This window comes from Pongo abelii, chromosome 8, assembly GCF_028885655.2.
Source record: "Pongo abelii isolate AG06213 chromosome 8, NHGRI_mPonAbe1-v2.0_pri, whole genome shotgun sequence".
Lineage (NCBI taxonomy): Eukaryota > Metazoa > Chordata > Mammalia > Primates > Hominidae > Pongo > Pongo abelii.
This window is the reverse complement of record NC_071993.2, coordinates 106,153,732-106,178,064: the sequence shown is the minus strand read 5'-3', so window position 1 is coordinate 106,178,064 and position 24,333 is coordinate 106,153,732. Positions and strand designations below refer to the sequence as shown.

At 39.4% G+C, this 24,333-nt stretch overlaps 1 protein-coding gene across 2 annotated transcripts in view; it reads left to right on the top strand.

Annotated features, from left to right (window-relative positions):
* The first annotated feature begins 653 nt into the window (after positions 1–653).
* Positions 654–24,333, top strand: part of HPSE2 (heparanase 2 (inactive)) — a 752,987-nt gene continuing 729,307 nt past the window's right edge. For both annotated transcript variants that reach the window (XM_024253747.3, XM_024253744.3), the window contains exons 1-2: positions 654–1,046; positions 4,064–4,221. In XM_024253747.3, the coding sequence (XP_024109515.3) occupies positions 757–1,046; positions 4,064–4,221 (448 nt within the window). In that variant the 5' untranslated portion in view covers positions 654–756. The remainder of the gene's footprint in view (positions 1,047–4,063; positions 4,222–24,333) is intronic.

The following is a 24,333-nucleotide window of genomic DNA, read 5'->3' as shown; positions in this document are numbered from 1 at the left end:
GCGTCACAGATATCAGGGCTCCTCTTCGGGGAATCTCCTTCAGGGCTCTATGCTTTGACAGGAATCACCGCCTCAAGACCCTTCTGCAAATTAACCGCCCTTGCTATTGCTGCTTCAACCAGAAAAGGGCCCTGAGCGGACGAAGTGCCTCACGCTGTCAGGACAAACAAGCGTGCTGTCGGTGGGAACACTACCTCAGCGCGTCCGGGGTTGGCGCTGGGGCTTTCGGGTTGGAGTCGGAGCTTGAACCGCCCTCCAGAGCCTCGCAAAGAAGTACGTAAAAACGAGGCGTTTCGCTCTGTACCGAAGACGGTACAACAGCATGGTTTGGATTCCTCTTTCTGCTTCCTGACCCTAGAGGGTTAAATTAGGAGGGTACAACGCCACTCTTTTCTCCTCCTTCCCGCCTGCTCCCCTCCCCTTACCTTTAAAAAGTTAAAAAATGTCTGCAGTAGAAATCTCTTAAAGGGGCGGTGCCGGTGTACGAGTTCTCTTGGCAAGAGTCACTGGGAAGGCTGGCTAGGGGCGTGAGTTCGCTCCACCAGCACCAAAACACTGAAAAAAAAAATTAAAAAAAAAAAAAAAACGAGCGAGCGAGCGAGAGAGAGAGAGAGAGAGTGTGTGTGTGTGTTGGGGGGGTGGTGGGAGGAAGGGAAAAAAAGGGGGGAAAAAGGCGGACAGACACACACTTTAGATAAGGACAATTAGTCACTAGCGAGACCCAGTAGGAAGAGAGCTTTAAATCAGAGGGATTGAATGAGGGTGCTTTGTGCCTTCCCTGAAGCCATGCCCTCCAGCAACTCCCGCCCCCCCGCGTGCCTAGCCCCGGGGGCTCTCTACTTGGCTCTGTTGCTCCATCTCTCCCTTTCCTCCCAAGCTGGAGACAGGAGACCCTTGCCTGTAGACAGAGCTGCAGGTTTGAAGGAAAAGACCCTGATTCTACTTGATGTGAGCACCAAGAACCCAGTCAGGACAGTCAATGAGAACTTCCTCTCTCTGCAGCTGGATCCGTCCATCATTCATGATGGCTGGCTCGATTTCCTAAGGTAAGGCAGGGGCTTCGATGGATCATTTAAAATTTTTTAGTAACAACCCCTCAACCGCTTCCTATCCCCCATTCCAAAGGGGAAAGAAGAAAATAAGCCAAGCAGATCTCTCAAAGAAAGGAGGTTTTCCTCCTCCTGGATTGTGTGCTGTGAGGCTGTAACTAGTGATTGAGAAAAGCAATGTTTTCTATTAAGATGCACATGTTTGCAATGCAGAAGGCATTTCAGAAACTTATCAGTTATGACTGAAAAAATGTTGTGCTTACATATATCCACAATTAGCCTTCCCGTCTCCTGAAAAAGAAACAAGAGGTTCAGAGCAGTTACAAAAGCGAAGAAAAGGTCTCAAACAACAAAGAGCTGAAAGGAATGGGTATGTGTGTGGGGGTGTGTGTGTATGTGAGACAGAGAGGAGAGTGTGTGTGTGTCTGTGAGTGTTCAAGCGGGATTGCACGAAAGTGGAATTTTCCACGGAAAGATCGTTTCGTCAGTTCTCTCCCACTCTCAGACAGAAAACGAATTTAAGCAGAGGCTTGAGTGGTAGGCAAGTTGGATCGGAGTTAAAAATTTTTATTTTATATCCTCCGCTGTCATTTCCAGACTTCAGGACTTTGTAAGGCGCTTTTTATAGACGGAATGCCCTCCCTCCCCCCAGTTCCTCCTCCTTAAATCTCCTGCGGTAACTGCACAGTTTAGCTTTTCTTTAAAGAAAAAAAAAATCCTCGCTGGGGTCACAGTGTTATAAGGGAAGCGGTAAGAGTCCTACAAATACTCCAGGGAGGCTTCGGAGATCTGAACCCCGCACCAGCAGATTAGCAAACCCGGAGGTTTGTGATCCCCTTTGCTCTAGGGCTTGTAATCTAATTGGGCTCACACTTCCCGGGTTGTTGCAGTTTGGCAGTTAGGCAACTGCGATCCCTTCCCATCAGAGACAGAGTTGCAGTGTAAAATACGAAATAAATCCTCTGCAATGTCGAATCCAAGTGTTGAGTTTTAAAAAATTCCCTCCAAGTTGGAGCCTCAGCTGTGGGTTCCCCTCGAAGAGCCGTCAGCGCTCTCAGTCCCACTTTGCCCCGAGGCCAGGTCCGTTGCGCGTCCTTCGTATTTTTCACTCCTTGCGAAATTCGAATTTTGCTTCTTGAGGTGCGCCCGCCTCTCAGCTCTTGGGGTTGTCCCCCTGGCCCGGGTCGGGTCTGCGGACGCGGCAGGTAGCGGGAGGCGCCACGTGGAGCGCTCCTTCCACGTGGAGGAAAGGTAGCCGGAGGACTGAGAGGCTGTAGCTGCCCTTGCTGAGGCCGTTTCGGTTCCTGTTGGTGCGGTTGCTGCGAGGGCGGAACAGCCAGCTCCGCGCGGCCCAGCTTCCTCTTCGAAAGCTCTTTCGTGCAGCAGAGCGCGTCTCTGAGCTCGTCCGAATGTAGGGTGCAATGGAGTTTTCCGCAATGCTTGTCCCACTTTCTTTGAACTCCTACAGCTGCGCAGACCCCCTTTCCCCACTACCTTGCTTTCTTCTTTTTAAAAATCAGCCTGTTCGCCTAAGGCTTTACTGCCTCAGAAACGAGTCTGGAAGGCAGATTTTCGGGGAAGAAATCCTGGCGGAGCGCATTCGCATTGGCTATGCAGGCTTCTGGATGAAAGGTTGTTGGAACTGCCCTTTCCCCAGGACCGGATTCGCGCGGACGTCTCCTTTGCTATAGTAGGCCCACGCGACGCCCTGACTGTGCCTGTCCTGGAGTGCGGTCCCGGAGACTTCAGCCAAACGACCATTCTGGTTACAAGACCCTGGGGTAGCCACGTCTCTTCTCAAAAAACTCTTCAAAAGCAGAGTCTGTTTTTTCTTTCTCGTATCCACCTCCTTTATGATGCTCTTTAACGTCACCATTTGGATTTGGGTTTTCAGAATCTGAAACAGTAAAGCGTTAAAAAATAATTTACAGACCTGGAACTCAACAGCTGATCCCCTCAGCATTATCAGTATCTGCATTGCTCCTTTTCTACTCCTTCCCAAAGCAGCAGTCTTTGGCTTTTAAAAAACCTATTGATGGAAATCCTGACCTTAAATAGATGCAAATGCTATTGTTTTGGTGCTCATTTAGTATCCCGTAACGCGCAGGTTCCACATTTCGGCAAGCTTCATTTTCCCTAGCGGTTCCAAACGGCCCCAAGTGGGAAAGAAGAAAGATGGAGCCTAACTCGGGGGTGGGGTGGGGAGGAGGATGTTACCTTTGCTGAGATCAGGCGGAATTATTTCAGGGGCCAAAGAGACTTTGCCTTTACTGTGTGTGTGTGTGGTAGTGGTGGTGGTGCGGGACTGGAGAAGTGTTCTTGGAAAGGCAAGGGTTTACCCTGGGGATCTCTCCGTCCGGGGATTTGGGAAACAATGCGGTTTTTACAATATAGTGAAAAAGGAAAATCAACTCGGACATTAAAAGAAAGAAAGTAGGAATCCACTTAACCTCAGGCGCCGGGCCTGGTCTGAGAGAAACAAGGCAGGTTTCACCTCCTGCACGGAGGTTTGTGGGGCCCCTGGGGCTGAGGAGGCAATGCCAGCTTTCAGTATACAAGTTTTTGGCAACGGTCGGAAGCCAGAGGTAGGCGCGCCTAGCGCGTCTCCGCCCGGAGCGCTTCCCTGGCAGTGGCAGAAGCCGGGCAACTGTGCTTTAGCGCCGTGCTCGTAGCACGTACACCCACCCCATACAAACACTCTATGAACAAACACTATCTGTAGCCTTTAGGAGATCAGGATCTGGGTGTCTGCGGGAGGGGGCCGCTGCGGGCGCCTGGAAGCGGGAGGCACAGCCCCCGGAGCCGGGCGGTTGAGGGCGGGCTGGGGCGCAGGGCACTAGCTAGACGCTGCGGGAGCGGCCAAGGGCCAGCGTAGACTGCCGGCTGGGGCAGGCATGGAGTCTCTAGCCCCGGCCAAGTCGCCCTCAGGGAGTCGGAAGAGGGCCCTTCTCGGTGCCCCACGCGCTCTCGTCCTGTCCCGGGAAACTTTCCTCTCTTATTCTCTTCCTCTGCAGCTCCAAGCGCTTGGTGACCCTGGCCCGGGGACTTTCGCCCGCCTTTCTGCGCTTCGGGGGCAAAAGGACCGACTTCCTGCAGTTCCAGAACCTGAGGAACCCGGCGAAAAGCCGCGGGGGCCCGGGCCCGGATTACTATCTCAAAAACTATGAGGATGGTGAGAAACTTGATTACCATTCTTTATTTGGGGAGCGGAAGCAAGCCCCCGCTGTGTTTGTGTATCTGTGTGTTCGTGCGTCTGTGTGTTCGTGTGTGTGTTCGTGTGTGTGTGTGTGTGTGTGTATGCGCGCGCGCGCGCGTTGGGGCAGATTTGGAGAGCCTGGTTGCAGCTCGCCTGAAAATGAAAAGTTGGAAGCTTCAGACGAGGAGACACTGCAGTGTGGAACTCCTGACCTCATTGCGCAATGGGGGTTCTCCAAGTTGTTCTCACCCAGCTGCCGGCCTTTTGCTGGGCGGCTGTCTTGGAGGCTGAGAGCTGGTAGCCCAAACTGCTTAGCAGGCTGTTCCTGCGGGGTGTAGATGCAGCAGGTTTTTTGAGAAAATTCAGCCAGGTTCATAGATTATTAAAGGTCAGAGTCATATTTCATTGCTAAAATTCTAGGCAAAGTGCCTTTCTGTTTTTCTTATTTCTTGCCTTCCTGTGATTAGGGTACAGAAGGAATTCAGCCGTTTTTGAAACCCACTCTAAAGTTTTCTGGAATAATCCCTTTTAAATTCGTCCCTTGTTGAGGAAGGTTTGGAAATCTCCACAGTTAGTTCTTCTTCAGATTGCCTAATCTCAGAGTTGCATTTTTTTTTTTTTCTGTTTTAAAATGGGATTCCAAATGCCAGCTTTCTTTCCTGACCGGATTAGATAAGTGTTGGAAGGGCTTTGAAAACTTTAAATCCTATTTCAATCTGAGAGGCCAATCTTTTTTGGTTTGAACAGTCTCATTTTCACTAGGGAAAAAAATGAAAATGCTATTGAAAACTTTTTGTTTAGAAGGTTAGGTGTTAACATCTATAAACTTCCTGTTTAAGTGGAGGGACGTACTTTCAAAGAGGCACGATGAGGGTATTGGTTTCTTGAGCTATTGACACTGTTAAGATTGGATAGAAGAGGCATTAGTGTCCATTCTTGGAGGGCTGTCATCCCCGTTGCTGTTCCTTCTCATAAGTAAACTACAGTTTTATATATAAAGGGCTCAGGGACAGGTTTTCAGAGCCTTCTGAATTTTGTAATATCTTGTCCTTACAAATCAGCTAAAGGAGCAAATGCCCTTGTATTTTCTTGGGCCTTCATTGAAAAGTACTTCTGGAGAGGTATTGGAATGTATTTCAAGGGTGGCAAAGGAACATTTTTTTTTTTTTAAGTGCCAGAATAGAGAAAGAGGGCAAGGCTAAGGCTTCTTGAGTTTGGAGCATGACTAGGACTTACTCTTTTATAACATTTGCCAAAGCATGTAGGTGTTTAAGGCTATATCTTTTCAAAGATAAAAGTCATTGCTATAAAAGTATGGATTGCAAGTAGACTTTTGCTGTCACTCAGCATAAATGCGGAAAGGTAAAAGATAGTCTTTAACAGCACCTCCTATGGTAATTTGACCCAGAACCTTATAGCTCCCAGGGTCACTGTCAGCTCTGTGACATAAGAAGGGAGAATATTAATGGTTTTTCTGATGAGATAGCTCTTCTTCCAATCCATTTGAACTACTTCCTCTTTAGTTTGTGGGAAAACTTGTAAGAGCCCCAGGAATTGCTGGGGGTGAGGGAGGGAGGAAAGGACCATTATAAGTTTAGAAATTGGCCTGTTTCTCCCAACCTTGTACCTAGGATTATGTTACGTTGAGAACAATGAGATCTGCTTAAAATGAAGGCTACAATTTGTTTCCCTTTGTGAAAGGAGAAAGTGGGCATCATGGGGAGAAAAGAAATTGGCAGAAGGCAGTGCCCTGTAAAACTATATAGAATTAAAAAAAAAACATAAATGGAAAAGATTTAAGAGGTTACTTCAGTCCTCTATCACGTCAGAGGCCAGTATAGGATCACTCCATATGGAATCCTTTTCTTGTTTTGTCCAACCTGGCATTAAATAGGAATGTAGTTTTTCACCACTGGTAGGGGAGAGAGTTCTTCTGTCCCATAAGCTTTTGCTGGGAAATTTCTCCTGAATTTTCCCTTTATAAGTATTTACAATTATTCCTGTTTGCATTTTTTAGACATCTATCTTCAAAATAATTTCTGCCTTTGGTGTGAGTGTTAGCTTAAAAAAAATGTTTCCTCATAGCTGTTTTTTATCTAGACTACCTGGATCTAATTCTTTTAAAACTTTCTTTAAAGTCAGTCCTTCCAGACACTAATCTGTTTTATTGCTCCTAGCTGAACTCCTTTTGATTTATGTTTTCCTAGTAATAAGATGCTCTGAACTATATCAGTATTTGAGGCTTTAGCAGAGTTAAAGAGAATGAGAATGTCCTATTTCTGCCCTTTGAAGCTCACATATCCTTAAATTACCCATACTGTCTTTGTTGTTGCATGTTGCATTGCAGAATTCAAGGCAAAATGTTCTTGGTATTGTCTCAGCAATTTTGAAAACATTATGCTTCTGTTGTCCCTTTTCATCTAGTGATAACTGTTATCATCACGAGCATCTTAAAGTAATTAAGCCTTTTTAGGAAATGGCCCTGTAGTAAGCACTTGGGCATAAAGGCATCTTATTTAAAAATGTATTTACTTAAACATAGTACAGAATAACAACATACATTTTGAGTAATGAGATATACCTACTGGCACATTATGAAACTGAATGATACAGTGAAGAGAAAATGGAATTTGGACTTAGGAAGCTTGTACTGCAGGCCTGGCCCTATCACTTATGAATGTGTGGCCCGGGGCTTACTGTTTATAGCATGTGGCTGATGATAATTACCTGCTGTACATTGCTTCTCTGAAGGTTCTAAGAGGTAATGTTTGTAAGTTATTTTTTTGACTGCACAACACTATAAGAAAGGTAAGGATTCTTACTTTCGTTAAAGGTAACTTCAACAAATTTCTAATATATATTTAATGTTTTAAAGTGGGATTAAGGAGTGAGTACGATTTCATGAGACTGAAGTTTTTACAGAAGGCAGAAGGTAGATTTATGGAATTACCTGAGAGGATTGAGAGAATGTAAGGAGAATTATCTTTAAGGAACAGAGTTGAGAACCAAAGGTGGCTTTTGTTATGTACTAATGTTAAAATGAATGGATAGTTGTAGCATTGAGCAAAAAGCCTCCACTTTTCTGGTTAATCCGTTTATATTGCTACCCTAATAAGATTTTTTTTTTTTTTTTTTTTTTTTGAGATGGAGTCTCCTCTGTTGCCCAGGCTGGAGGGCAGTGGCATTATCTTGATTTACTGCAATCTCCGCCTCCTGGGTTCAAGTGATTTTTGTGCCATAGCCTCTTGAGTAGCTGGGATTACAGGTGTGCGCCACCATGCCCGGCTAATTTTTGTATTTTTAGTAGAGATGGGATTTCACCATGTTGGCCAGGCTGGTCTTGAACTCCTGACCTCAAGTGATCTGCCCAGTTCAGCCTCCCAAAGTGCTGGGATTACAGACATGAGCCACTGTGCCCCGCCCCTGATGTGATTTTGTTGTTCCCTTTGTTTCCCCATGAATTAATAATGCAATTAACAACTCATGTGTCTTCTGTTTTCCAGATACTTTCTGAGCACATTAATGCAACTGTATTTTCTCTAACTTTGTAAAACCACTATTTGTGTATCACTTTGGGAGCTTCACTGGTTACTCCTTTAACGCAGTTAACTATTCTACTCTATGCTTAGGCACCTTGAATTACATACACAAATAGTGATGATGGAAGAAGTGAAAATAGAGTTGTTCTTTATACCCTAGGAATCTTACTGTTGCCTAACTTCCTTTTTGTTCTGTGTAATGTTATGCTTTACTTGCTCTCAACAAGGAAATCTTGGGTTATTCTTCTGTTCTTAAGTTTATTTTTTTCCAGTCTTTCCCTCTTTGTATTGTATTCAATGTGGTTTATTTGTATGCATGTTTTTTTAAGACCATAACTGCATCTTTAATGAAGATGTACACCATTTTTTTAATGTACATCAAAAGCCAGCTTAATATTTCTAAAATGTCATTCATCATGTTGCTCTTTTGCTAAAAAACTATGGTTATTTTTGGATTGCTTACATAGTATGTTCAGACTCCTCAACCTGACATTCAAAACCTTTCACATTTCAGGCTCAGCTTACTTTTACTACCCTGTGTTTCCATATACCTTTTATTACAGCCCAACTTACTTGATTGTTCACTGTCTTCTTAAAGCATCTTTATTATCTCAACCCCATACCTTTGTTCAGTTAGTATATGAATGTCTTTGAATGTCTTTGAATGCCTTGAATGTCTTTCTCTTGGCTCAAGTCAGAGCTTACTCCATCCCACCTAGTTTTTGAAGGCCCATTGCAAATGTTCCTTATTTGCACAAAACTGTTCTTGAACAGGTCATTCCACAGTGATCTCTTCTTTCTTTAGAGTGCTGTAGCTTTTACTCTTTATGCTTTTCTTTTGGCTCCTTCTGCCTTGTTTTGCCATTTAATTTTATATATATATATATACATACACACACACATATACACATATATATACACATTCAACTTTATATATATACATTCAACTTTATATATATACATATATATATATATTTTACCTTTCCATCTAGAATGCAAATTCTTTATAGAAAGAGACCATATCTAATTATTGTATATCCACAATGTCTAGCCTTTATGACACATGGTAGATCTTCAGCAAATTTTCTTGGGTGTATGCTAGGTTAAAAGCACTGTGAAAGGCCCTGGGAAAATGGAGGTGACCAGTGGAGAAATGACTGAAGGTATACATGAAGATTCTATTCATTTTACACTTTCAACACATATTCCCATGCAGTCCATTCTTGATGCTTATTTTTTAATGGCATTCTTCATTATTTTAACCATGTGCTCCTTATCTTTGGTTGTCTAAGTTGTCTTGATTTTATGCTATGTGTTAAATTAACTTTACCACCCAGTTTAAAGCCTTGCACTAGAACTACGTTTTAAAAAATTGTATCTGTTTTTACCTTGCCTTTACTTTTGCTTTTCTTTGTTAGCCTAATGTAATTTCTATCCCTGATTTTTCAATTCCTGGTGTAACAGTGCCTTTTCACAACTTTCAAATATCTTTTAGCTTTATCTCCTGAAGACTTTTCAGAGAGCTTCTAAATTCTAAATGATGAATGTGTGTATACTTTGTAAACTCTAAGACACTGTATAACTATTATTATTCTCTTTTCTCTAGGAAGCTTTTCCACAGATGAAGTAGTTAATTCTTTTTCTTTTTAATTCGATTCTATCAATCAAGACTTACGGTGTAAGAACAGCACAACTGCCAAAATACATATTTGCCTTGAACTTATCCACCTTCTATTATCTCATTTTATTTCACATAATGGTTTTGAAATTCTGTTACATTTAATAAGTATGTACTGATTATCTACTCTCTGTTTAGTTTCATGCTAGACAAAGAGTGGAGAATATAAAATAAATAAAAGATGCTATCCCAAATCAACATTAGAACACAACAGTAATAATTGCTTTAGGCGAGATACGTTAATCAAGTGTTGGACTTAGCGGGTGGAACTTTAAAAGAGGATATTTGCATAGCCTTAAAGCATCTCCCTCATAATATATATTAACTAATTATTGTGGTGGTTTTAATATATGTCCACAAATTCTCCACCTCTGGGAGGTGGAGCTTAATTCTTCTTCCCTTGAGTGTGACTTGGATTTAAAGAAGAGAGTCTCCAAAGGGGAAAATAGTAACTTTTCACTGAAGCAATTGACAGATATCATTTTATCAGCGACTAAGGTTAACATCAGCAGATAAATCATATTGATATCATGTATTATTCTCTGATATGATATAATGAGAAGGGCACTTCACCATGTAATATTCTTTCCCCAGATCTGTTACTCTCAGTAAACATGAGAAAACATTAGTCAAACCCAAACTGAAGGATACTCTATAGGATACCTGACTTGTATTCTTCAAAAGATACTGCATCTGCTGTCAATGAACCAATAGTGTAGTTGGTGAGACAACATTAACACTGACAAAACTGAAGAATAACAGAAAGACAATTTAGAATGAAGTGCTAAGTGGAATATAATAGTTTTCCAGGGTATAACAAGAAAAGTAGAGTTGAATGCTGGTGAGACTTAGGTGGGAGTTAGATAGGTAGGTAGACCTTAGAGAGAGAGAGACAAGAAGAGAGGATATGCAACTCAAGGGAAAGAGCATGAGGCAAATCCTCGTATATATTTGGGCAGGAAGGAGACCACCCTGGCTACATAGAAAGTATGTTAGAATTATCTTACTTCATGTGGTAGAACTATGTCAAAATCTCTATAGAAGCCTGTTTACACATTTTTGTTAAATAGAAATGTTTATAATTAAAGAAAAATGTATAAAAATAAAGTACATTAGAAATTATCCCAAGCAAAGTTCATATTGCTAGAATTATGTTTAAATTGGGTTTTAATACATTCTAATCTATTTTTCTTAACTTCAAAATATGTAATTGAAGAAGAAGAAGAAAAAGAAAGTACATGTGTGAGAGAAAATGTTGGTTGGGTAAATCCAGATCAGATTATGGGAATCTTGAAATTTAGGCATAGTAAAATGGAATTGGCCCTAGAGGAAAAAAGAGGCTATTATAACTTATTTTACTTCATTGGAGAAGGGAAGGACACATTTCAACAAGGGCCTTCCATGACACTGCTCTCTCCCATCTTCCCTTTCCAAATCACTAGACACATTCATCCCCTCCCTCTAACTAAACTGTGTTATAATAACTGCATTTGTCAAGGTTTGAGTTACAAAGCATGCTTAACAGACAGATCCTAAAATTGAATTATTAATTAGATCCTTACATTGCAAGTTTTATAAAGTAAAAGGTCTTAAAATTTGCTTGTTATTTTGTTATTCTTTCTTCTTTTGTAGAGTAAATACAGGCTAGTATTTTATAATCATTTATTTACTCATTGAGTAGGCATCCAGTTTCAGGCCCCTGTTTGACACTGAAGCTGGGAAGATTAATGGGGCCCAGGTGTAATTATCGAATTACTTACTACTGACTTCTTGTCACTTCAGCAGCAGCAGCTAAAAGCAGTTTGTAGAGAATTTTAGGCCCAAGAAAAACCTTCATTCTAACTTCATCCTTGGCATTTCACAATTTGTCTGCCAATAACTTTAGAAGGATTTGATATAATTTAATATTCTATTAAAAAGTGTCAGTAATCACCTGAAATTTTATGTATGTTTATTTATTTATGAAGTATTATTTATGTTTATTTTATTCTGCCTTTTGAAATCAAAATGGATGCATTTCTGTAATACATTTGAAATTTTGTACTCAGGCCCTAAGTGTGAGCTGCAGTTCACTATATCCCAGTAAATTTGAATTTGTATCTTACAAAGATTTAGTCACCATGTCTAGTCACAGTGTAGTCATTGTGGCCACGTGCATACTGCTAGAAGTGGTAGAGACCAAGAAATACTGGTCCATTACTTGTGGAGGTGGCTTAATTAATTTCAGTGAATCAGAAAAGCCAGTAAATAAACCTTTTAATGCTGACCACATTTGTATAATTTACCACCTGGGCATTGGGGAAAAAGGTAATTCATCAATTTTTTTTGTACAATGCAACTGTACTACTGTTGCCAATACCAAATTATTATTTCATCTGCCAAATTCATTTAAATTATCTCTCCTGGTCTCCCAATCCCTACTGATGGGATGGGGACCTCATGGAAGAAAAGCAGTTTCTTTCAAAAAGTTTTCTGGTTTTGTTTGGTCTGCTGGTCACGTGATCTGGACTCCTGTAGTCAGAAGTCTCGTCTGACAATCCTTCATCAAAGTGGATTAGATGTTAAGAATCTTAATTTGGGTACTTCTTAGTTCCTTAATCATGCTTTCAGCTATCTCAGTCTGTAAGACAGTAGACTGAAACTCTGAGCTGTGTGTGTGTGTGTGTGTGTGTCAGAGAGAAAGAGAGTGAGAATGAATAAGAGAATCAGAGAATTTTGTGTTTCATTCCCTGAACTTGTCTATCAGTGGTAATTTAGGCCAAGTGAAGACATATTTCTTGACTGGTGGTTAGTGCTGTTCAAGGTTTACATACCTTGTACTAGTTTGTTGAATTATTTTATCCATTGGCTTTCATGATCTAATTGAGTTTAGTTCAGTTCCATTCAGTTTTCTTCACTTTGATATGGTAAAAGACAGTGTAATTTTGCTCAATTCAATAAATGTTTTTTGATTATCAGTTATATATAAGCCAGACTTAGTGCTAGATATTGGGACAACCAAGAGGAATAAACATGAACTGTACTCTCAAGAGTGCTGTGACCTTACATATTAAACATAAATTTTGTAGTGGTCTCCAGTGTCCTCTCTTTAGTTAGACCAATCTTTGCTTAGTTCCTCTACTTCTCCACTTACATATATTATACTTTCCATGTTGAACACACATCTCCCTCTCCCCTGACATTGAAAATTTTACCTGTTCTTGAAAGCTCTGCTCAAATTCCATCTTTCATTAAACCTTCTGCTAAGTCAGTACCCATTAATTTCCCTCTTTCTCTGAATTTTTCTAAAATTCTTTTCTGAATACACACTCCAATTTAGTCCAAGTACCCAGACTGACTTAAGCAGGTCATTTTTGTCCTTAGGAATTTATGATAAAAATACACTGCTATTGTTACACATACAAAAAGCAATGTAGACATAACCATCACCATACTGCATGGAACAGACACATTAAGTCAAACAAAGTATTTATGTTATTTACAAACCTAAATATATGTGTTTTGGTTTTTGTGTAGCAAATAATGAAGAGTGAAATGTATATGCTGTATATTTAGAAAAGATGGGTGCATGCATGTATCTGTATGTTTGTGTTGAAGGAATTAGGGGTTAAACCAGTACCTTATTTTCACTTGGTTTGGAATGTGAAGTTAGAAAGCTGGGAAAAGGTAAACTGCCCAGATTTGGGACATTATCTCTTAAATACTGTGGAAGAATGAATGTTTCTGTGCAGCCCAATAATAGTAATAACACAACCATAATAATAATACTTAACGTTATTGAATGCTTATTATGTGCCAGGTACTGTTTTAAGCAGTGTACATGCATTAATACATTAATCCTTCCATCAACCCTATGAGGAAAGTACTGTTTACCCCATTTGACAGATGGGGAAACTAAGGCACAGAGAGGTTAAGTAATTTGCCCAAGACTACCCAGCTAATGAGTTGTGCTACAGGGACTCAGTGATATCAGTCATTAAACCTTCAAGCTTAAATGGAGCCTCTGCTATGAAGTATTAAATAGCAGGATTAGATCCCAGTCCTGTATTGTGCTTAGGTAAGAGAGGGATTCAATCTTTGAATCATCCGTTGTCTTATTTATTCGTCCATTCATTTGTCTGGCTGCGAAACCCCTAAACTAAGCATTGTGGAGCATTAAAAAAATGTGTGCCATATGCCTTCCCATGAGTATAGTCCCATGAACATATTCAAAGGTCTTGTGGGTTATGACACAAAATAGTTGTTAGGTAAAACAGAGAACAATAACTGCAGGAAGACACATGAACAATTGAAAGAAATGATTGTCACATGTTAGGACATGTTGAAGGAGTAGAACAACAACTGATCCAATGTAGGAAAGGACTTATAGTTTCTCTAGGAAGGAGGTATATTTTGGAAGCAAATGTGTTGAAGGGAATAATAGAAATGGATCAACGGTGTTATTGATGTAAGGGAAATTTTAGGAAAAAAGAGAAATAAGAATATTTGAAAAAATTATTGGACAATTTTGAGAATATTTGAAAAAATTACTGGGCAATTTTATAATTACTTTTTATTTATACACTGAACCATACTCTGACTTATTCTTCCTTCAAGTTTTAAGCCTAGTGAAGTCCTGTGAAGAGAAAAGGGAATTGATAAAGGTGAGATTTGAAGAAAGCCTTTTCTTCATACTTCTTTCCCTTATCTTTCTGTTTGAACTGTGATTTTGTTAAATTCAAGTAGGGAACACAACTATAGACACTTAAAATGAAGAAATCAAGGAACAAAAAGGTTATATAGTCTGCAAAATGTCTCAGGGTTAAGTAACTGTACTAGTAAATGGCTGAGCTGTGGTTGAATCCAGGTCAGTCTCTCTCCAAAGCTGGTGATTTTCATTACCCCTGTTATAACATGGCAGCACAGTGTTTCTCATTCTTCTACCAAGTCAGCTTCAAAGGCCTTTCCCCTAGAGGAAAGGCCTTTATATTAGCTGGAGTCTGATTTGAAAGTTTACTTGTAAATAGGGCTAAATGATAATTATTGTTGTTTCCCTTGTGACTGTTTTCATCTGGTTTGGGCACTCATCACCTCACACCTGTTCTGTAGCACGTCTCAGCTGGGTTTCCTGTTTTCAGCCTCTCTCCATCTTGTTGTCTTATTAACCTTTCTGAAGCTCCACTTTCCTCCTGTCACTGCCTAGCTCGAAACCTTCACAGACATCCCTTGTCTGCCAGCTCAAGTTTTTGAGCTTTCCAAGGCTCCCTATGGTCAGTCTACTCTCCTTGGCCAGCTTTTTCTGTCTGCCTCCCTATAGGAACCTAAGTTTATTCACAAGCAGATGGTATAGCTTGTTACTCTACTTCTACCTTCTCTGACATTCTTTTCATTTCTAACCCTCTGGATATTTCACCCTATCATCCCTCTGCCACATTCTACCCATTTCTGAATTCTGCCTACTTTTCAAAGCCCTGCTCAAGTTTTTCCTCCTTTTCTATGATTCTTTACTGTCTTAGCTCAAAGTGTTTAATTAATTCATTTATGAAACACTTATTGAGCCTGAGTTCCTAAAATGTTTATTGTCTAAAAATCACTCTTGTGGCTATTTTCATATTCTGCTTTATGTTCTCAGGTATTTTTTTGTGAATGTTCATGTAAACTTGGCTCTACTTCTAGATTATAGGGCACTGTGAGAGTAGTGATTGTAACATTTCTGTTGTTTCTACAATCTAGTAAAGTGCCTTTTATGTAGTAGCTCTTCAGTAAGTACTTGTTGACTGGTTATTTCTCACTTATTTGGTAGCTAATATGCTAATAACCTCTCTTCCAATTCTAGTTGTTGCTTAACTTCGTCATACTTTTACAGATTTATGCTTTTTATTCATTTTATTATCAGTGTAATGCATGCACATGAATACTCTCATTAAATAATATGTACATCAAATAAAAATTGAAAGCTGGCCAAGCGTGGTGGCTCATGCCTATAATTCCAGCACTTTGGGAGGCTGAGGCGGGTGGATCACCTGAGGTCAGGATGAGACCAGCCAGGCCAACATGGTGAAACCCCATCTCTACTAAAAATACAAAAATTAGCTGGGCGTGATGGCGGGCACCTGTAATCCCAGCTACTTGGGAGGCTGAGGCAAGAGAATCGCTTGAACCTCGGAGGTGGAGGTTGCAGTGAGATGTTGCACTCCAGCCCGGGCAACAAGAGTGAAACTCCGTCAAAAAAAAAAAAAAAAAAAAAAAGTGAAAGCCTGCCTTCATGTTCCATCCCCACTTTTTTTTTTTTTTTTTTTTTTTGAGACGGAGTCTCACTCTGTTGCCAGGTTGGAGCTGGAGTGCAGTGGCGCAGTCTCAGCTCACTGCAACCTCCACCTCCCAGGTTCAAGAGATTCTCCTGCCTCAGCCTCCAGAGTAGGTGGGACTACAGGCATGCACCACCACGCCCAGCTAATTTTTGTATTTTTAGTGGAGACAGGGTTTCACCGTGTTGGCCAGGATGGTCTCAATCTCTTGAGCTCATGATCCGCCCACCTCGGCTTCCCAAAGTGCTGGGATTACAGGCGTGAACCACCACACCTGGCCTCCATCCCCAATTCTACTCCATAGGTATAACCACTTTCAACAGTCTGACCTGTATCTTTTCAGATCATTTGCCATGCATACAGAAGTATATACATTTTAAAGTATATAGATAGAATCACATTGTTATAAAACTTGCTTGTCTAGATAACCTTATAGTTGGTAATTATGGTGTGTTTTTCAGTGGGTAAAGAATATATGCAGAGGACCTGTTTATTCTCTTTCATTGGTAGTTTTTTTTTTAAACAAGAAGTTATCTGTTTGTTATTTGTGCTATAGTATCATATTTCTCTGATCTAAATTAATTCTTTCCCTGTAACATCTCTTTAAACACCATTATCCATCTTAATTCTTTTAACTATAGTGCATTCTTTGGGTAAGTGTCACAAAAATGGCCATAGCAAAACTAACCTTATGCATCAAAATATGATATCCTTTAATAAAACAAGTGCTTTGTAAAGTTTTGGATGCAGATAGAAAGTGACACTAACATTATTTTGATTTTTGGCTCAAATAGTATATCACTATGTCATTTGTAAGAAATCCTGGCTAAGGAATTTTTGATTCTCTTTGAATATCACTCATCTCATTAATGCTGCTCTGTGAATTTGAATACTAATCAGCCCACAAATAAAGATTTTTAAATACCTGGGATAATGTTTAGTTAGAAACAGACTAAAGAAAGCAGAAGGTCACCATTTTTGAATAGGTCCCTAGCCAGTTGTCTGCAGGAGAAAAATAATTACACTTTACAGTTGTAATATTTAAAGATTGTAAAGACTCTGATTTTCACAGTACAGTACTCTTATTTTAAGTTGGCGTCTCCATTTTATAACTGAGAAAACAGACTCAAGGAAGTTGCTCAAAATAACACGGCTTTTACGTAGAAGAGCTGGGATTAGATCTCAGTACTTATACCTTTAAGCATGACATTCTTAAATGAAGTATAACAGCTAAAAGTAATCCCTCCACTCCAGTGAAGTGAACTGGCATAGGTACTTGTGTTTTGGGGGTGGTTGGGCCAATCTGAAACAGGTTCTCTGGGAGACTAGAGTGGGTCTGTGGTTTCTGGGAGAGGCCATGTGTGCTTGTAGGTGTGCAAGGGTGAGTTTACTCCTGGATTCTTCCATGTTTTTGAACTGTCATTCATTGACAGACTCCTGAAGAGGCTGTAGAATGACATTCTTGGAGACTTAGGACTTGAATCCCAGACCCCCTTTGCAGTAGGCCCCAAACCCAAGGTGTGGTTAGAAACCAGTCCAGAGACTAGGAGCACTATTTGAAAGCACTCTGGGATGCCAAAATCACTTCTGAAACTTCCAAAAAGATTCTAAAAGCCTTTGAAATGCAGACATTCATTAGCTATCACAATGCACCCAGTGAGAGGGAGGAGGAGTCTGTTTCCTTTACTGCAGAGGAGGCCCATAGTGAATAAGCAGAGGAGTGGAAATAGAACTCGAGCTTTCCGGTGACTTAGTCACTAAGCCATGCACACTTTAAAAAATGAATGTAATCACCATTGAGGTAAATCTTTGGTTATCTCTCAGTGGCCTGGTAGGTATGTTATTCTCATCTGGGAGTTTATTTCCTTGTAATTGTTGGAAAAGCAGATCATGGACTTATTTGCCTGGCCATTACGAATCTCCTTGGAAGAGTAGACTTAGGGTAAATCCTGTGAGATGTAGATTCAAAAGGATCTATACTTAGGCTTAGCCAAGTTAAAATCCATAGGTGAAACTAAACATGTAACCTAAAACTATTAGAAAAATAAGTGCTATTGTTTCATAGAACATTTGTAGAAGCAAATGAATGGCACCCCTGTCCAAAAGTCAGGATTTTCAACAACTTGCAGCAGAAAACTTACACTTATGAAATGTCTTCACTTGGGGTTTTTGTGTCACTGAATGACTGAGGTCTTTTGTTTCTGTTGTTTTTCTCATGGCAATAAAGTTGAACTTTAGCAAGCTTTCAAAATGAAATTTCTCATAGAAGTTATAACCACAGGTTTTAAGTTTTCATCACCTAAATGTGGAACAGAACGATTGAAAACTTAGGGGGAGGGGAAAAGAGAGTTGAGGACACATGTGGTGTGTATCAAGAATCAGTGTAAATCAGGAAGGTGTGGTAAGGGGGATTTCCTGTGTTACAGACTTGTTGAAATCATGCTCCCCCACCTTCCATCAATAAATTCCAAATGAAGGTGCTGGCCTTTCTGACACTTTGCAGAGGTAGTTGGCCCCTTACCTGACACTCTGAGTTTCCTTCAGAAAGCTTCAAGGAAACTCAAAGTGTCAGGTAAGGGACAAACTTGTCCTTGGAGATAATGTGTTCTTTGACTGTGGCAGTTACCTACCTGTAGGATTGGACCAGACTAGTACAATCTGAGCCTATTCTTTTTATCCCTGTTGTTGCATTCATTTACGGGTTTCCAGATATTATAATAATAACTACCATTTGTTGATCACTTAAATGTTACAAGTACTGGACCAAGAGCTTTTCAAAGGTGATCAGGTTTGGTCTTCACACCCCCACGAGGCAGGTACTATTAATTGTCCCATTTGATAGAAGCTGATAGAAGTTATCAGTGGTTCCCAACTCTAGCTGTCCATTAGTATTAGCTAGGGGAGCTTTAAAAAATATTGGGGGCAGGCACAGTGGCTCACACCTGAAGTCCCAGAACGTTGTGAGGCTAAGCCAAGAGGATTGTTTGAGGCCAGGTGTTTGAGATCAGCCTAGGCAACATAGGGGGACCCCGTCTCTACAAAATAAAAAGTTAGCTGGGCTTGGTGGCACACACCTGTAGTCTTTGCTACTTGGGAGGCTGAGGCGGGAGGATTGCTTTAGCCCAAGTGTGAGGCAGTGAGACATAATCATGCCACTGCACTCCCGCCTGGATGACAGAGTTTGTCTCAAAAACAAACAAGCAGCAGCAGCAGCACAACGACAACAACAACAAAAACAACAAAACTGGGTCCTAGGCCAATTCAATCAATGTCTAGGGTGGAGCTTAGGCATTGTGATTTAAAAAAATCTGCCCAGGTGGTTCTAAAGTGCACACTGGATAAGAACCTCTGAGTGAATTGATTTGCCAAATGCACTTCAGATGGTCTGCAGTGGCCTTTAAATCTAGAGCCCAAGTATAGCCAGCTTGAATCTAAAGCCAGGCACAGCCAGCTCTTACGGAAAAATGCCTAAAGTTTTAATGTGCATTTGAATCGCCAGTGGATCTAGTAAGAAATAAGATGCTGAATTTCTAACAAACTTCCAGGTGATGCCCTCCTCCTGGCCCGGAGTTTTATAGTTTCAGGTCTTAAATTTAACCCTTTAATCCATTTTGAGTTGGTGTTTGTATAAGATGTGAGATAAAGGTCTAACTGCGTTCTTCTGCACGTGGATATCCAGTTTCTCAACACCATTTATTGAAGAGGCTGTCTTTTCCCTATTGCCTGTTCTTGGCAATTTTGTCAAAAATCAGTTGAGTGTAATGTGTGGCTCCATTTCTGGCCTCTCGGTTCTGTTCCATTGGTATATGTGCCATTTTTTAATGCCAGTACCATACTTTTTTTTCTTTTTATTACGATAGCTTTGTTGTCTATTTTGAAGTCAGGTAGTGTAAGGCCTCCAGCTTAGTTCTTTTTGCTCAAGATTGTTTTGGCTGTTTGGGGTCTTCTGGGGTTCCATATGAATTTTAGGATTTTTTCCTAAATCTATGAAAAATAATACCATTGGGATTTTGTTAGAGACAGCATTGAATCTCTTTGGATAGTATGGATATTTCAATGATATTTATTCTTTGAATCCATGAACATGGGATAGCTCTTATGTGTATGAGTCTTTTACCTGTTTGGTTAAATTTATTCCTAAGTATTTTATTTTTTTGTAGCTATTATAAATAGAATTGTTGTCTTCATTTCAATTTTGTCAGATGCTTTTTCTACATCTGTTGAGATGATCACAAGGTTTTTGTCCTTCATTCTATTAATATGGTGTAACACACACACATTTGTGTATGTTGAATCATCCATGTATCCCTGGGATAAATTCTACTTGTTCATGGTGAATGATTCTCTTAATGTGCTGTTGAATTCAGTTTGTTAGCGTTTTTCAACTATATTCATCAGAGATATTGGCCCATAATTATCTCTTCTTATAGTATCATTGTCTGGCTTTTGTGTCAAGGTAATTCTGGTCTCATAAAATAAGTTTGGAAGTATTCCCTCTTCTTCAATTTTTTGGAAGCATTTGAGAAGGATCGGTATTAGTTCTTTAAATGTTTGGTAGAATTTAGCAGGGAAGCTGTCGGATCCTAGTCTTTTCTTTGAGGAGAGACCTTTTATTTCTGATTCAGTCTCCTTAGTCATTATTGGTCTGTTCAGATTTTTTATTTCTTCACGATTCAGTCTTGGTAGGTTGTGTGTGTCTAGGAATTTATCCACTTCTTCAAGGTTATTCGATTTTCTTGCATATAGCTGCTCCTGGTAGTTTTCTTAGGATCTTTGTGTTTCTGCGGTACAAGTTGTAATGCCTCCTGTTTCATTTATAATTTTATTTATTTTAGTTTTTTCTCTTTTTTCTTAATCTAGCTAAAGATTTGTTGATTTTATCTTTTCAAAAAAACAGCTCTAAGGCTGGGCGCAGTGGCTCACGCCTGTAATCCCAGCACTTTGGGAGGCTGAGGTGGGTGGATCATGAGGTCAGGAGTTCGAGACCAGTCTGATTAATATGGTGAAACCCTGTCTCCACTAAAAATACAAAAATTAGCCAGGCGTGGTGGCATGCACCTGTAGTCCCAGCTACTTGGGAGGCTGAGGCAGAAGAATCGCTTGAACCCGGGAGGTAGAGGTTGCAGTGAGCCAAGATCATGCCACTGCACTCCAGCCTGGGTGACAGAGCAAGACTCCATCTCAAAACAAACAAACAAACAACTCTTAGTTGTATTAATATTTTCTATTGTTTTTCTAGTCACTATTTTATTATTTCTGCTCTGATCTTTATTATTTCCCTCCTTCTGCTAACTTTGGGCCTAGTTTGTTCTTTTTTTCTAGTTCCTTCAGGCATAATGTTAGGTTATTTAAAATCTTTTTTTTTCCCCGTAAGCATTTATTGCTATAAACTTGCATCTTATTTTGCTGCTTCCCATAAGTTTTGGTATATTGTGGCTCCATTTTTATTTGTCTTACAATATTTTAAAATTTGCCTTTTAATTTCTTCATTGATCGATTGTTTATTTAGCAGCATGTTGTTAAATTACCATGTATTTGTGAAATTTCTGAATTTCCTCCTGTTACTGGTTTCTAGTTTTATACTCTTGTGGTTGGAAAATATATTTGATATGATTTCAGTCTTCCTTAATTTGTTAAGATTTGTTTGTGGCCTAATATATGACCAATCCTGGAGAATTTTCCGTATGTGCTCAAGAAGAATGTATGTTTTGCTGCTGTTGGATGGAATGTTTTATATATGTCTGTTATGTCCAATTGGTTTGTAGTATTGTTCATGTCCAGTTTTTCCTTATTAATTTTCTCTCTGGATAATTGCTGAAGGTAGGTTATCGAAGTACCCTGCTATTATTGTATTTGTCCATCAATCCCTTGAGATCTATTAATTTTTGCTTTATATATTTAGGTGCTGCAATGTTTATTGCACAGATATTTTTAACTATTATATGTTCTTCACTAATTAATCCCTTTATCATGTTTGATGACCTTTTTTGTCTATTTAACAGCTTTTGACTTAAAGTACATTTGGTCTAAGTTATAGCTACCCCTCTTCTCTTTTGGTTTCCTTTTGCATGGAGTAGGTTTCCTCATCCCCTCATTTTCAGCCTGTGTCCTTAAAGGGAGAAGTAAGTCTCTTGCAGGCAGCATATAGTTGAGTATTTTTTTTTTTTAATCCATTCAGTCACTCTATGTCTTTTTTTTTTTTTTTTTTTTTTGAGACTGGATCTCACTCTGTCACCCAGGTGGGAGTGCAGTGGTGTAATCATGGCTGACTGCAGCCTCGACCTGCTGGGCTTGGTGATCTTCCCATCTCATTCCTCTCATATAGTTGGGACTACAGGCATGCACCATCATGCCTGGCTAATTTTCTGTATTTTTTGTAGAGATGGGGTTTTGCCATGTTGCGCAGGCTGGTCCTGAATTCCTGGGCTCAAGAAATATGCCTGCTTTGGCCTCCCAAAATGCTGTAATTACAGACATGAGCCACTTTACCTATTCACTCTAATGCCTTTTGATTGCACAATGTAATTCATTTACATTCAAGGTAACTATTGATAGGTAAGGACTTACTACTGTGATTTTGTTAATGTTTTTTGGAGTTTTGTTTGTTTCTTTCTTCCTGTCTTGTCTTCATTTCTGATTAGGTGATTTTTTAAATAGTATTTTGCTTTGATTTGTTTTTGATCTTTTGTGTACAATAGTTCTTTTTGTCCATCGTTTTGCTTTCTGAACTTTCAGTTACTATGGTGCATTACAATAAGATATTTTGAGAGAGAAAGAGGAAGAAAGAAAACATTCACATGTTTGAATTTTATTGTGGTATAACTTGTTATAATACTATTTTATTATAGTATAACTTCTTATAATATAATTATACTATAATAAATTATAGTATATTGTTATAATTGTTCCATTTTATTATTAGTTATTGTTAATCTCTTACTGTGCCTAATTTATAAATTAAACTTTATCATAGGTATGTATGTATAAGAGAAAACATTATATATATTATATGGTTTGGTACTGTGTGTGGTTTCAGGCATCTACTGGGGATCTTGAACTGTATCGCTTGTGAATAAGGTTGGGGGTGGCTATTAAACCTACTATAGGTTTTTGCTTTGTATTTAGAATGAAGCTTACATAAAAACATAGTTATTTTAGGCTTTTTTAAACTGTAGTAACTTCGTTCACATAAAAAAACTCAACACCTTCACTCTACTCCCTCCACATGTTATGTTTGTGATGTCACAATTTATATCTTTGTATATTGCATATTCTTTAAAAACTTTTATTTTTAAGGTTCCTTTATTATAGCCATTATTATTTTTAGTACTTTTAGTAATTTTGTCTTGTAAGCATTATACTAAAGATATAAATTATTCACATACTATCATTACAGTATTTTTCTGAATTTGACTCCCTTTTACCAGTGATTTTTGTATCTTAGTGGGTTTTGGTGTTGCTAGTTAGCATATTTTTCTTTCAGGACTCCGTTTAGCATTTCTTAAAAGACACGTCTGGTGATGATGAGTTCCTTAGTCTTTATTTGTCTGGGAAAGTCTGTCTATCTTTTATTTTGGAAAGGCAGCTTTGCTGGGTACAGTATCCATGATTGGGTATTTTTTTCTTTTAGCCCTTCGAATATGTCATCCTTCTCTCTCCTGGCCTGTAAAGTTTCTGCTGAGAAGTCTTCTGCTAGCCTTGTTATAACTCCCTTATATGTCATTTGCTTCTTTTCTTTTGCTGGTTTCGGAAATCTCTCTTTATCTTTGATTTTTAACAGTTTGATTATAAAATGCCTTGTAGTCTTGTTTGGACTGCAGTTGATTAAAGATCTTTGACTTTCCTGTGCCTGGATATTTATATCTTTCTCTAGATTTGGAAAATATTCTGCTATTATTTTTTAAAATAAGCTTTCTTTCCCAGTCTTCCTCTTATTCTTTTTGAACTCTTATACCTAAAAAATTTGTCCTTTTGATGCTGTCTCATAAATCTTGTAAACTTTCTTCATTCCTTTACACTTTTCTCCTCTGGTTATAGATTTCAAAATAACCAGTCTTTGATTTCATTGATTCTATCTTCTGCTTGATCAGTTCTGCTGTTGAGGCTCTCTATTGCATTTTTCAGTTCATTCATTGTATTTTTTAAGCTCCAGAATTTATGTTTAATTTTAGAAGATAATTTCAATTTCTCTGTTATATTTATAATTTTGGTCATTTATTGGTTTCCAGATTTCATTTGTTTCTTTTTACCATTGACCCTTGAACAACATGGGGGTTAGGAGTGCCAATTCGCCATGCATTCACAAATCCATGTATAACTTATTTATTTATTTATTTTTTTGAGACAGGGTCTTGCTCTGTCAACCACTGCAGCCTTGACCTCCTGGGCTCAAGCGATCCTGCTACCTCAGCCTCCCTAGTAGCTGAGACCATAGCACATGACACCACCCCCGGCTAATTTTTTGTAGAGATTGGGTTTCACCATGTTGCCCAGGCTAGGCTTGAATTCCTCAGTTCAAGTGATCCGTCTGCCTTGGCTTCTCAAATTGCTGGAATTACAGACATGAGACACTGTGCCCAGCACA